At 38.3% G+C, this 13,764-nt stretch overlaps 1 protein-coding gene across 1 annotated transcript in view; it reads right to left on the bottom strand.

The window, feature by feature from the left end:
* Nucleotides 1–13,764, bottom strand: part of epha4b (eph receptor A4b) — a 108,231-nt gene that overhangs the window by 20,749 nt on the left and 73,718 nt on the right. Inside the window, exons 9-11 of the mRNA XM_056743134.1 lie at nucleotides 3,009–3,076; nucleotides 2,601–2,726; nucleotides 1,074–1,259 (exon numbers count right to left, since the gene is read on the bottom strand). Of these exons, the coding sequence (XP_056599112.1) occupies nucleotides 1,074–1,259; nucleotides 2,601–2,726; nucleotides 3,009–3,076 (380 nt within the window). The remainder of the gene's footprint in view (nucleotides 1–1,073; nucleotides 1,260–2,600; nucleotides 2,727–3,008; nucleotides 3,077–13,764) is intronic.

The following is a 13,764-nucleotide window of genomic DNA, read 5'->3' as shown; positions in this document are numbered from 1 at the left end:
CCCTTTTGCTCGGATAGTTAAATGAATAGTTACTACGGTGATAATATGCTTGGCTACATTCTAGGCTTCCTCTGCAATACATCTGCCCCAGCGAGTCTTTGTCTTCCAGTCCTCTTGTGTGACCAGATTTAACTCAACGGAGCCGTTCAGGTGGAACAGTCAAGCTACGGTTATCTCTGTCCCCAAGGCTGAACACATCAGAAAGAACACAACACCTCCATCTGGCTCTTAATCACAGCCGCATGAAACGCTTTGTGACCACTGTGGTGGAAAGTGTTGTTGGCATAGTCACAATAATCATATACTTTTGTTCTGTTCGACAAAGCCATGTAAAATCTGTAAAAAAAAACTCAAGTGTGCAATTGAACGCTTTTGAAAACAACTCAATTTCCCTTTTATGTTAAAAATGCTGTTCTGCTCCTTTATATACTTTAATCCGTTTTTTTTAAATCCATCAGGTGAAGGTAAACACAAGGGCACAGGGGTGTTAAGTCCTTGAGTAAATGCACTTTACTCAAGTGGCGTACTGTTGACACCAAATACTATTTTCCAAATGAAAAGACCTATAAAATACAAAAAAAACATATTTGGACAAAAAACTAAAATCTAATATGCTGTCTCTAAAACCTTGGATGTCCAAATTCGCTGTTTTTCAGGAAGTGGAAAAAACATTGTACTTTTTAACTGATTGCATACTGTGTTGTTACAGTTGACAGGCACTTTTATTATTTTTTATTGGTTAGATATTTGCAAAACCCTGACTTATAATAAAGTTTTTTTACAAGGTTTCAAAAGGACCATTACAAAATATATTTAAAAAAACACACAAATATTATATGTAAGCATATTTATGATCCACTTACTTTTGCTACCAAACAAATGAAATGTTTTTTTCTAAAATCCAATGGTTTATTTTCCTAGTAAGTTTGGGAAAAGCTAGACACTTGTATTTTACGCACATGAAATTATTTGTACTTTATGGCAAAATCACATTGCCCAACAAACAACCAACAGAAAATTCCAACAGCTTTTATGTGTATTGTTGGATTAGTGTGTATATCTCAGTGACTCACATCTGGTTACGACGCCCTCCAGTCTGATAATGTTGGGGTGGTCGAACTGGCCCATAATGCTGGCCTCGCTGAGGAAGTCTCGTCTCTGTTTCTCTGAATATCCTGCCTTCAGACTTTTGATGGCCACGTAGATCTCTCTCTTGCTGGGAAGCTTCAGACGGCCGCTACAAACCTCACCAAACTCACCTGGGGAATGACATAAGGCTACTGTCAGTACATCAGAGCAAGTCTACGACAGGTTTATGAGAGAAAACTGCATGAATAACATCCATCTGACCAGCCTTGGAAATCCTGTAGCTGGATTTTACAACTGTGACTTATGTGGCCATTGTAGTGTTTAGAACTCTGAAGTCTAAAATTTCTAAAGAAAAATGTTTCTCACACTTTTAAAGGGATATACTGCCATGCTATTGAAGTGTAAAAAATTATGCTGAATCTGCGATCTTGTATCATCCTAAAACTTGAGGTTGCTTGATTCTTTTTGATGAAGTTTAGCTTTTATTTTTTAGTATTAAGTTAATTTGAGATGTTTCATCCTTAGGAGAAATATAGATAAACACAAATGAGATAAACAGTAAGTAAAATTTTGTTATCTTGGAAAATCTTAGCACCTCTTGTTCTCTTACAAAAATGGAAAGCAGCATCATGGAAAACATCGTTTTAACTCCATTTAAATACACTGATGTGTAAGCAAAACTTTGAAAAAATAATATCTTTGGTTTTCTGCCATTTGGGTCTACTTCGCAATTATGATGAATGAATGTGATCCACGTTTTTACATGGCTGGCTATGTATATAAAAAATAGGTTTCCTGAAACAATGGTTATTCTACAGTTTAGCATGAACAAATCATGTTGTCTGTGATTGACTAATAAAAAAGTATTTCAGAGATGGAAAAATTCAAAGCAATTGGGTAGACGTGAAGTTTGAAAAGCTCTCTTGGCTGATGTATAAAATCTCACAAACACGTCTCGGGGTTAAAGACATCTTTTACTTACTGAACGTATCTGTTCTCACACATAGATTCTTTTCCATAATATTATTTAATTCAGAGTTCTAAAGCCTTAAATAAGCTCATCGTAGGCGCAGACACTATTTCAAATGGATGAACAAATAGAAAGAGATAAAAAAGGAGTATGATACAATGAGAGAAGAGGGATAAAAAAAGAATAAGGTCAAAGAAATGAAAAAAACAGACATGCTCAGAGAGAAAATGTATGCCCAGGAAAATGAAATTTCAAAGCCACGTTCAGACGCACAGCTACCCGGCATTAACAGCTCAGTATTTCAAACAACAGCTTTGTGTGTGAGGATTATAGCCGGCAGACTCTCTGTAATGAGAGCTCAAATAAAAAACTCTGTTCTTTGACATACATTAGCACCCGACTGACTGCATGTCATCAAAGGAGTAAGAAAAAAAGTTTCATAAAGTGAACTATTAAGTCACATTGACACAGTTCTATCTGTTTGATTCCTATGGATTTTAATTCTTGATGAAAAGTAGTAGATATTGTTTTATCTTCTCACCTGCACCTATAACTCTTTCTATACGTATAGTTGAAGCATCGATTTCTTTGGCGAAATCCCTGACGGCTTGATTCGGGTCCTCGTAAGTGTGAGGGTGAATGTACGTCCTGGATCCCGGCAGTTTGACTACAAACAGACACAGAGAGAGGGAAAAAAAGGACACAGTTTTTACTCTGGCCTGTTGAGTAGGCATCAATGCTAAGACACGGCCGTATCATAAAACCAAACAGTCCCCTAAAAATGTTGGAGAAGATAAACGTAATGGTGAGGTTGAGCGTGAACACTGATTTATTTTCCAGTAGAAACTGTGAGAAGATCATTAACATTTATGTTGTCTCTAAAAACAGCCATTTGTTCTGACAGTGTGTGAGTTTTCTGTGAACGTGTGTGTTGTGTTGGCCACCGTACCTCTGCCGTTCTGAAACTGCATTTTTTCTTCATCTGGATCTTGTTTCGCTTTGATATAACCGCAATGCCTTAAACACACAAAAAAAGATCATTTTAAAAAGGGTACATTTTATAAACCAGCCATAAAAGGATGTGATTCTAGATTTCAGGGTTGTGCGAGAGCGAGAAAAAGATTAGCACTGTTTCTATGCTTCTTCTAAGGTTGTTAAGATACAGTTTTTCTCTATATACTGTACTGCAAGGGTTTTCAAACTGTGGGTCAGGACCCACTTGTGGGTTGCACAGTGGCATGAGGTGGGTTATGGAAAGTCACATGGCTGTTAAATGACAATTTTGTTTTATATTCTACCATAAGACAATTTGGTATTTCATCTTAAATATTTGTTTTCTATTTAGAACTACTCTATTTTAAGAGGATGAATGTGTATTTTCTCCCCATATTTACATAAAAAATATTTTGGTGGGTCTCAAGATAGATTTTACCTGTCTAGGTGGGTCCTGGAATGAAAAAGTTTGGGAATCGCTGCTGTACTGTACACTGTACATATGTTTGTTACATTACTCATGACAGAATTTCTTTGTAACTCACGCAAGTATATCACTATAATTGAGTCTGAATGAGCGTGCAGTCTATAAAACATCCCACTGAATGCAGAACATGAAGGAAAGTGTTAAACCAGGAGTTTTAATAAGCGTTCAACATCATAAAAGTGTGTCTCTCTATGTGTGTGTTGAGCGTTCTCTACGAGTATTCTCTGTGGGCATGTTGGAATGTCTAAAAATACCCACTGGTGTTCTGGGTCTCTGTGGGTACGATACAGAAACTGTCTGCCGCTGCCTGCAGCAATATACTGCAACACATGCTGTATAAAAGTATTCGAGCTTACCATCATTTTACACATCAGTACAAACATCGCCTCTCATTTGTTAACTAATGGAACTAGTTATGCAGTTGGAGTCTACATAAAATTGTCTGGGGGGTGATGCCTGAAACATGTCTCTAAATTGCAGCTGAAGAGTTTTTTCATTAAATAATACCAAAAGAATATATACATTTATATTAGTGATGGGTCAGAACTGACATATAGCGCAAATGCGTTACCCAAGATCGGCTCCTGACTCAAGGTCCTATCCTTCTCCTCTTTTTGCTTCATGTTATTGTGATTTACTGTTTTCTATACAACCATCCCATACAATGTTAAGAACATTCTGTGATGAATATAACCTTGATATCTTTCATATAGACTGAGCAATGCCATGTCAAATATTGAAATAGTGAAATAAATCAAATCAAACTTTGATGATCCTAATTTCATATCACTTTTGAGACCTAAACCTGGATTTCACAGACAGGGTCACTTATTTGAAAAACCAAGACGTGCCTCTTTCATCACACAAGTAGATAAGAGATGTGACTAGAAAATAGCTGCACGAGGGCGATGCTAAGATGTCCATTGAGCAACCCAGTATAGGTCGAAAATTGAAGAAAAATGTGATATCCAATAACGTTTTACATCATGTGATATGCAGTATGCAATGCAATAACACTCAAAGTTGTAAAATCAAACTGAATTAGGTTGAAATATTCTTTAAAAGGAAACGTTATTTAAACAACATACTGTACTTGTTTCACATTGTGTCTGGAAAAGGAAAGCAACATTATATCTATCTCACCAGACTCTCAGACCTCTAACACTTGACTGAGCATAACCTTTTCCATAAATCATTGCAACGTCCATATTGCTATATTTTGATCATTTTATACATCTTACAGCCAAATATCCAACCCTAATAAAACAAATCCAAACTAGCTAATGGAAGTCTTAGACAATTCTGAATCCGTATATGTTTCTTTGTTCAGATGAACACACATTTTTAAAAGAATGCTCGTAACCAAATAATTCTTGGCCATTATTGATTTCCATAGTAGAAAAATTAATTTTATAAATGTCTCTGTTCTATTGAACACAAAAACGGATATTTTGAAGAATGTAGTAATGTAGTAGTTCTGGGACACATTTGATACCATTATTGTTTTTTCCTATGGTAGTCAACGGTGGTCAAGAACTGTTTGGTTACAAGCATTCTTTCAAAAAATGTGTGTTCATCAGAACAAACAAATCTGTACAGATTCGGAACAACTTGAGGGTAAGTAAATGATGACAGAATATCTATTTTTGGGTGAACTGTCCCTTTCACTAGAAAACTACAGGTTGTTTAAAGTGCTCCTAGAATCAAACTTTAAAGGAAGACAGATCTCCAAAAGCAAGCTTGGTCACCCCTGCTGAGAAACATTGCCCCGAAAACCATTTCCTCTTCCATTCAGCACGTCGTGAGGATGCTTCGCTGAAGATCTTTTTGAACCGAATTAGTCCCTGCAGAATTCCACACGTAACCGTCTAATCTTTTATACTTCCTTGCAAACAGCATTATGCTTTAATCAGAGAAGCGATCGCCGAATTACATTTCCCTTCTCTCAGGTTTATCTCTCCCCTGCTCCTGCGCCTAAACTCTTCTCTGTAATTTGTTTCAAAGTATGAATCCCTTATGACAGCTAATCTGAGAAGAAAATGTAGAAGTCTCTCATTACAATCAAGCACTAGTACATTTTAAAATCATATCTGATTATAATTGGTTTGGGGTGAGTTCCAAGGATTCTGTAATGAGCGTGATCTCCATCCAGCACGGCGAAGGAGACGGTCGAGCTGGTGATAAGAGTCGGCAGATGAACTGGACGCTTCTGGCTTTTAATTTGGCAGTAATGATGAGCAGAGGGGAGAAGGGACGCTGGTGCCAGGGTCATGGGAGCCCAGCCGTGGCTGTTTGGCAGACTTGAGCTGTGATTGCAAAGCGGAAAAGAGTGAGAATGATTCTGTCACTGGCGAACCCCCCTCACACACACACACACACATGTATGACACATAATGAAACTGAGTGCCAGTGTTCATTATGCACCATCACTTTACCCTAAGGCTTGGCATCATGTAAACTGAACAAATCGGCTGGACAGAAGGCCACCCCCCGTAATATTCTATAGTGCAGTATTCTACATTTACAATTATTATGCATATTTATGTTAGGTATGGGCCTTCCGAAAGTCTCTCATCATTTGCATAAAGTTTAACAATTCCCAACTTTCTCTCGTCGCTAGAAATGCCCACTTCCTGTCGCCAACGGTAACTGTTGCTTGTGTTGTTAGCTCTTCATTGAAATGAATGGAATCGTGTCGCTTTGTCGCAGGGTGTCGCTGGCAGTCTAAACGGGACGTTACCCTAACGTCACTGGCCTGAAAGCAAATCGCACTAAAACGTATGAATACGATTAATCGAATTTATACAAAATAGGCACTTCGCAAAATTGTTACAAATCCCTGTGAGATTGTGTTGGTGTATGTGTTTGGCATATATAGCTCATGTTTATGAAAACTAGAGAAAAATAATGCATTCAAAATAGGGCTTTAAAAGATTGCAAAAAATAATCCATTAAAATATTACATTTAGTATGTGTCATATGTTTATGATTTATGCAATCCAAGACATTGGGAAACATTAAGCAAGTTGTTTATTATGGCAACACACAGCTACACTGCCAGAACACAATAAAATATTGTGTGGGTATGGTGTCTTCAATTTTGCATTACTAATTGTCTTGATGGTGCTGAATTCATTACCATAATCTATTTAAATGGATGTTTAAAATCACAACTGTTAAATTAGCAAGCCTTACTTGAACATGTTTTCTTTTTCATTTTAAGCTAGTTAATGTACCTATCAACAGTGTTGTTTTGCTCACAAGAACAAACTTTTCCCTGTTTTAGATCCACAATGACAAAATACACATCTAAAGACCCTTCAACATGATTTGTAGGTCTATGTATTAAAAAAAATCAGTCAATGGCATGTTTATATTCTTCAACTCATGTAACTCAACCGTCCTGTAATGAAATCATGCTTAAAAATGAAAATGTGTCCTATCCCGCTTATGTCAACAGCATGCATTTACATTAAACAGAGCGTGTGTGCGAACACCGAAGTCCACAAATCATAAGAAGCTGTTCTCATTGTGAGCCTGTATGGTTGACAGACCTCTCAGGAACCTAATGAGAAAAAGAGCATCTCATATTGACAAAACGTCTCTCCTTGAAGAACAAAGCAGCGAGGATCATCCTGATGTATGACTCCAATCTCACAGCGTTCCTCGGCAAATGAGCGAGAGCTGCTTCCTTTATGTTCTGCAGTGTCTCTGCTCTCTCAGCTCGGCCCCGACAAATCACTTTGCGCTGCTTAATGTACCCTCTCTCTCATTCTGCCACACTGAAGAGACGGATCTAAGATGTTCCATAGGCCCGGGTCTGCTATTGTACTTTGCTGACTAGAGAAAAAGAGCTATTCTTGCTCTACGTGCAGGCCTTGCAAGTTTCAGATATTTCATATTTCCTCTTTCTCTGAGCCTCACGCGCAATTTACATATCAATTTACCTTCCCGGTATAATACACTGTCACCTGAATGCCATTTTTCACGCCGCCTTCCAGCTTTCTGTCCCTGGGACCTTACGGTTGCAGTCGGAATGCCTCACCGTTCCTGTTATTCATACCCCTTTCTCTTTGTATCATTTTGTTTCTTCTCCCTTCTCTGAACTTTTCACTTTTTGAAACTTTAAAAATCTTCGTTTCCTTCTCTCCCTTCATCTTCTGCCATACTTTAAGATCCACGTCTTGACACTCTTTGAGAGCTTGAGTTGGAGCAGGACCTGGTTGTGCTGACAATGTCCTTTTTACTGGGAGCGCTCTGCTGGGCTGCGGCATACTAACGCTATTGAAATAAGAGCTGGAGAGACAGCGATCCACTGTAACAAGAACCCTGGAGCTGTAGAGCCCATTCCTATCAGCCCCGTACTGGGCTATGAGCTGACTAAGACATATTTTGATTCTCCTATCACTGCTAGGTGCCGGGGTCTAAAAAACGTCCTTCCCCAAAGAGACTCTCAAGATCAAGGACGTAAGAAAGCCGCCTAAACAAAGACAGCTCTGAGATCAAACGGTAAAGGAGACTTTCTTCACAGCTTTGGCTCAGATGGACGGGTTTTATGATAAGGCGCCTTTAGAAGAAATCTTTATACCTTTAAACTGTGCTCAAGTTAGGTAAATATAGATGTGAAAGGGGGCTTTGAAACCAAACGGTTTCAAATTGAAATGTGCAGGAAGTTCAAAGATTGGAAGGATGCGTGGTGTGCCTAAATGACCTACTCAACCTTGGCCAAACCTCCTTGAAACTTGAGTGGTAAACACATGACAAGCTGGATAATGATAAATATGTCCCAGGCTTTCAGGACTTTCAGAAGTGAGACCTGACGGAGCCGTTGGTCGAGTGACCTACCCGAGCATTTGGTACCTGTAAACTACAGAAATAGGAGGAGGGGTCTCTTTTTCTCCATCCTCCTGGCACAGCATTCATCTCCATTAAAGCCTCCCCAGCCACATGTCCTTGCCAAGTGTTTCTAACTGACTTGCAATTAGGTTAAAAAAGCAGCTCAGATATTCCCATGACTACTGTTGCCCTTACCCTCGCGTTCCAGCAGTGTGTTGAATTACGATCACCTCATCTGGTTCAATTCATCCGGCATCTCATTTTACAAACATAAAGTGGACCGGCTATAGAAATGAGGGCAGAGGCGCTGGCATCGTACAAGCCTTTTGCTAATGAGTAATCAGTGACTGTTTGGACCAAGTCATGACCCTGAAATGCCCGTCAGTTTATTATAAACTGCTTCCTCTTTAAGCCTGAAAAAGCTTCCTGTGATCGACCAAAATAAATAATCTCATGGCCGTTCACTTTAGGGTTGCAAAATAAAATATGTGACCTTCTCACTGACTTTCTGTAGTCTTCCACTCCCCTATTAAACACTCTCCTTGTCCCCGATGATGATGAATTGCATGCAGTGAAAATTGTTTGACTTCCTGTTTGCCATGTGCCTGGCCTGAGGAGGAGCTATAAAGCTTGAAAGGACTCCACAAAGGGCACAGCGTGAAGTTATTTCCGCTCATAATGCTTAATTGCTTGTTTGATTACCTTGTGTTTTCTACTGCATTATAAAACAGGAGGTGACCAACCTTAGCCTTTCATTTGGCAATAAGCATGTGACCTTGAAATAACCGCCCATGCTGACAACACAAAACCGCCACGGTCAAGCTGATATCTGGGTTTTACATTTTTATTAATGTGAGGACTGAAGAAACGTAGGAGACAAAGTGACCTCTGCTGTCCTACAGGCTTGTTTTAAAAACTTCATGAAAAATAGCGTTCCAGTTGAAAGGAAAGAAAAGAAACTTGGATTTTTTTATTGACCAAAAAATGGTGTAAAGGTACCAAAATGGACGTTCAAACTTTTTTATTCTGCAGTTCATGTTAAGGAATACTTCGAGGAGCCCAAAACACCAACAAAATACTATGCATTTTGACTTTGTCTAAATTTCTTAAATCAAGATACATTTACTTCACAAAGAAAAGTCTCAGTAAATGCTTAGTCTAAAAAGCAAAGAAAAATACAAACTTATATATAGTTTATGTTTAGAACAAACAGAATTTGTTTTATTAGGTACTTAATGGAAGACTTTTTTTGGAAATAGGCTCATTCTCCAACTCCCCCAGAGATAATAAGTTGCGTTTTACTGTATTGGAATCTATTCAGCCGATCTCCTGGTCTGGCGATAGCACTTTTAGCATAGCTTAGCATAGATCATTGAATCCAATAAGACCAGTACCAACGCGTTCAAGAATGACCAAAGGATTTCGATAGTTTTCATGTTTAAAACTTGACTCTTCTGTACTTACAGTATATCGTGTGCTAGGTCTGGCGGAAATGAAAAGTTGTGATTTTCTAGGTCGATATGATTAGGAACTATACTCCCATTCTGGCATAATAATCAAGGAAGTCTGCTGTAGCATACCCATAGCAGGGGCAGTGATATCAGGCAGCTCATGTGGAAATAGGCTAACTTCCGTCATCATATCCAACGTGACCATCTGATGGCACATGTTATCACTGCGCCTGCTGCGGCCATGCTACGGCAGCAAACTTCCTTGATTATTACGCCGGAATGGGAGTATAGTTCCTTAGGTCCCTTTCCTGTAATGTATCATTATTTATTAATTCTTAGATATTTGTACTAGAAACCAAGACAAAAATGTACATGAAGAAATACATTTTTTGCAGCAAAACCACAACAGTGATCAAACAACCTCCAAAGAACAATACAGGCACATCAAAAACACCAAAACTGTGTTCTTTGATAAACCAAATGTGCTCTACAAGTATTCCTGTGCAATGCATTGTGTTTATATGTTGTTAACAACTGACAGACACCATCTGAACATTAAGTATAATTCAAATTAGACGTCAATGTTCGAGTCGGTCTTTGAAGGCTGAATCAAAGTAAAAGCTTTTGATCAGCCTCAATTACAGATAAACAAAAAGAGAGATTAAGTGAATGATCCAGACATTTCTCACTAATGAAAAAATTCAACAAATGACGACACTTTGTACCGAGTCCTTTGTTCACTTTACTGTCACAGAGAAACAGAGTGAGGGAGGTAGAGAGAGAGAGAAAACAGCACAGATTGTTTCTGGCCTTCAGAACATCTCAACCACACGCAATGCAGAACAAAAGAAAAAGCGAAGCCACAACAAATACAAAGCTTCTGTTGGAATTTCACTCTGAAGCCAATACCCAGACAGAGAGAGAGAGAGAGAGAGAGAGAGACTGGGAAAGACTATCCAAAGCTCCATATTTTGGTTGAGGGAATGCATTGGCCGCAGTGGCTGTCAGCAGGGCTCATTAGCATAGACGACAGGCTTTTTTCAAAGATCAGACGATTTCTAATCACTCGGTGGGTTTGTCACAGAACTAATAGGATGGAGCAGAATGGAGAGATGCCTCCCTCATTTCAAGGCTTTCATCACGCAGAGTGGCTCTTCAAATTAATGGCAATCAGCGACACCCACCGCTTGAACTCACCGGAGCCTGCGACAAAAAAATAACCTCACGCTGCTCCGTGCGGTCATTACATTATCATGCAATAACAGATAGCGCAAATGAATGCGAAACAAAACGTTCGTCTCTCATCTCTTGATCCCTTGTTTTTTCAAGCCCTTTGTTTCGTGGCTCCCACTCAGTAAGAGGAGACCTGGCAGCCCTCCAAGGCTCGCGCATGCTGTTTTAAAAAAGATTTACTCCAGCCAAAGTCATTATTAGTGAAGTGAGGAGATTAAATGGTGATATCTGCTGAATTCCAGGATGTGTTTCTGATAGGTGTGGAGAAACATCCAATTTGTTAACTATTCATTATGGTAATTGAGAATGCGGGAGAGAAAATTACGCCGATAATGATCCCATTTTTTAGAGTCGGATTTTATAAGTTTGATGCAGTCGGGATCTAATTCATTAAGAAGTTTGACCTATGACACGATGGCGGGTGCACCCTAATCTATGCAGGGGCCGTTTACCTAATAAAACTCTCATTTGCTAATCGGCACACTGGAACATAGCCGTGGGTCATCGCAATAAAAATGAAAGATAAAGAATGCCTCTGTTTTTAAAAAACAACATAAATTACACTAAACATGATTGCAGATGCTTTCTTGTTACATTTATACATTTACATTTATTAATTTAGTTGACGCTTTTATCAAAAGCGACTTAAAAGTAGGAGAGCATATAAACATTTTGTCAAAACGCTAAACAGTACCATTAGTTTACAAAGCTTTACTTTACTTTGGTTTGGCTAGTTTAGTTTAGTTTAGTTTGTTTTTGAGTGAGATGAGTAGCGCTAGAAAAAATAAACATTTGTACAGTTTCTTCACAAATGAACAAATATAAATTTGTTTTTGTTAGTTGAATGAGTGTGAATTACTTAATGTGGATTTTAAATCATTCTTGTAGTTACAGAGTTATTCCACAGTTGTGATGAGTTTTAATGTGAAAAAATCTCAACCCATTGAGAGGATATAAAAGTAATTGCACATAGTGGGGATTGCACATGGTCAGAAACAAATGTATAGTACAATGCAATGTATACTTGGAATGCACTTTGGGAAAAATGCATCTACAAAATGCATTAATATAAATATATAATCAAGTATTTCAGGAGCAGAATGTTTAATATAAAGAATATGGCGTGCAATTTAATCAACATTATTAATCATTGCAATATCATGGATAAGCAAGAATGATTTTGCCATAACCATGCAGACCTACCATCAGGTATTTTGATATTGCAATTAATGTATTAATTTGTGAAAAAAATAAAAACTACTACAACGAATGTGTGTTTTACCCATGGAAAAAAAATGGTGCGCACCTGTCCCACCCGCACATTACGTCTATGTATTGATAAATAAATTGATAAATAAATGCCAATAATTCAATAAATGTTCAAATAAATTATTATCAATAATAAATAAATAAACAACACCAATATTTAAATTAATGGTTAATTGTTACATTATTAATGATATCTGGTCAAACATAATATTGTTAATGAGACATAAATAAATAATATACAGTTGCTAAAACCTGGGTGGCTTTTTACCACTATAAACCAGGTTCAAACATGTGTTTCACTGATGAGCACCAAAGCTAAATATGTCTGGACTATGTGTTCCACTTTCTAAACCATGCACATCACATAGACCTGACTTTCTTTTTTTTGTATCAGCAAAGCTTTTGGAAAGGTACTGTGGTACATGGAAATTTAGACTCCCTCCCCAAAGACCGGCTGCTCAAAGCACACAAAGAGTGCCATCATCTTTTCCAAGCTGGAGGTGTAAGATTCTCTTCCTGTGTAATTGTGCTTGACAGGCGGCAACTTGCTTTGCCTTCATTATCTCAGTGTTTTCCTCTCTTTTGTGCTGACTGTGCGATATTTTAGCCTTGACTCACATCTCACAGCTCAAAATGAACCGTGCTATAGTGTCGGGCACCCTATAGATACAATTACTGTGTCATTTTGTTACTGCTGCCAAAGAGCATTTTTATGCACAACGACTATATTGCGGTGAGAGGCCGGTCCATCATATTAAGCAGCTAGGAGAACAATTACACCTTAAACATGCTTGGGCTATGTGTTGTTTTATATGTGTTGGTATACGTCTGGGCAGCACACCTGAAGAGCTGTGTTCATCATTCCAGCTTTCATTATGGAACTGCACTCCAGTTCACAAGTTTTGGCTTTAAAAAGCAATTATGTTTGCTGTGCTACAATTGCGGACGCTCTCAGGTGCTTTGGTGGTCCTGCTTGGATGCACGAACGCATTCGTGCCAAATTAGAAAAACAAAGAGCCAAACATTCTGGTGCCATTTGGCCAATCAAAGATGTCACCCAGACATCAGCACCTAAAGACACACTTGAGGTAAAAATGAACATTTTATGCAGAAATCCATTATGAACATGGCAGAGTAACAACCAATTTGACATAACATGAGGATGAAAATCACAGAAAACACAATCTGGAGCATTAAGTGCACTAAGCTTTAGGTTCTATGGAGAAATTGAAAACTCAAATGAGTGTATCTGACATTGTGCGTTCGCGGGAAGCATGCTTTCCTGTCATCATTAAGTTTTAAGAATAACCCAAGGCTCATAGCAGATGCTACCCAGATAACATATCACTAACAAAGAGCTTCTTATTCTTTCTAATGAGCTCCGCTTGAAAATCTTCCTGTGTACTTCATCTCTGATTACAATGACATATGTATCT

Source organism: Triplophysa dalaica, chromosome 3 (assembly GCF_015846415.1).
Source record: "Triplophysa dalaica isolate WHDGS20190420 chromosome 3, ASM1584641v1, whole genome shotgun sequence".
Lineage (NCBI taxonomy): Eukaryota > Metazoa > Chordata > Actinopteri > Cypriniformes > Nemacheilidae > Triplophysa > Triplophysa dalaica.
Note: the sequence above shows the minus strand (reverse complement) of the source record. Positions and strands in the feature narration are given on the sequence as shown.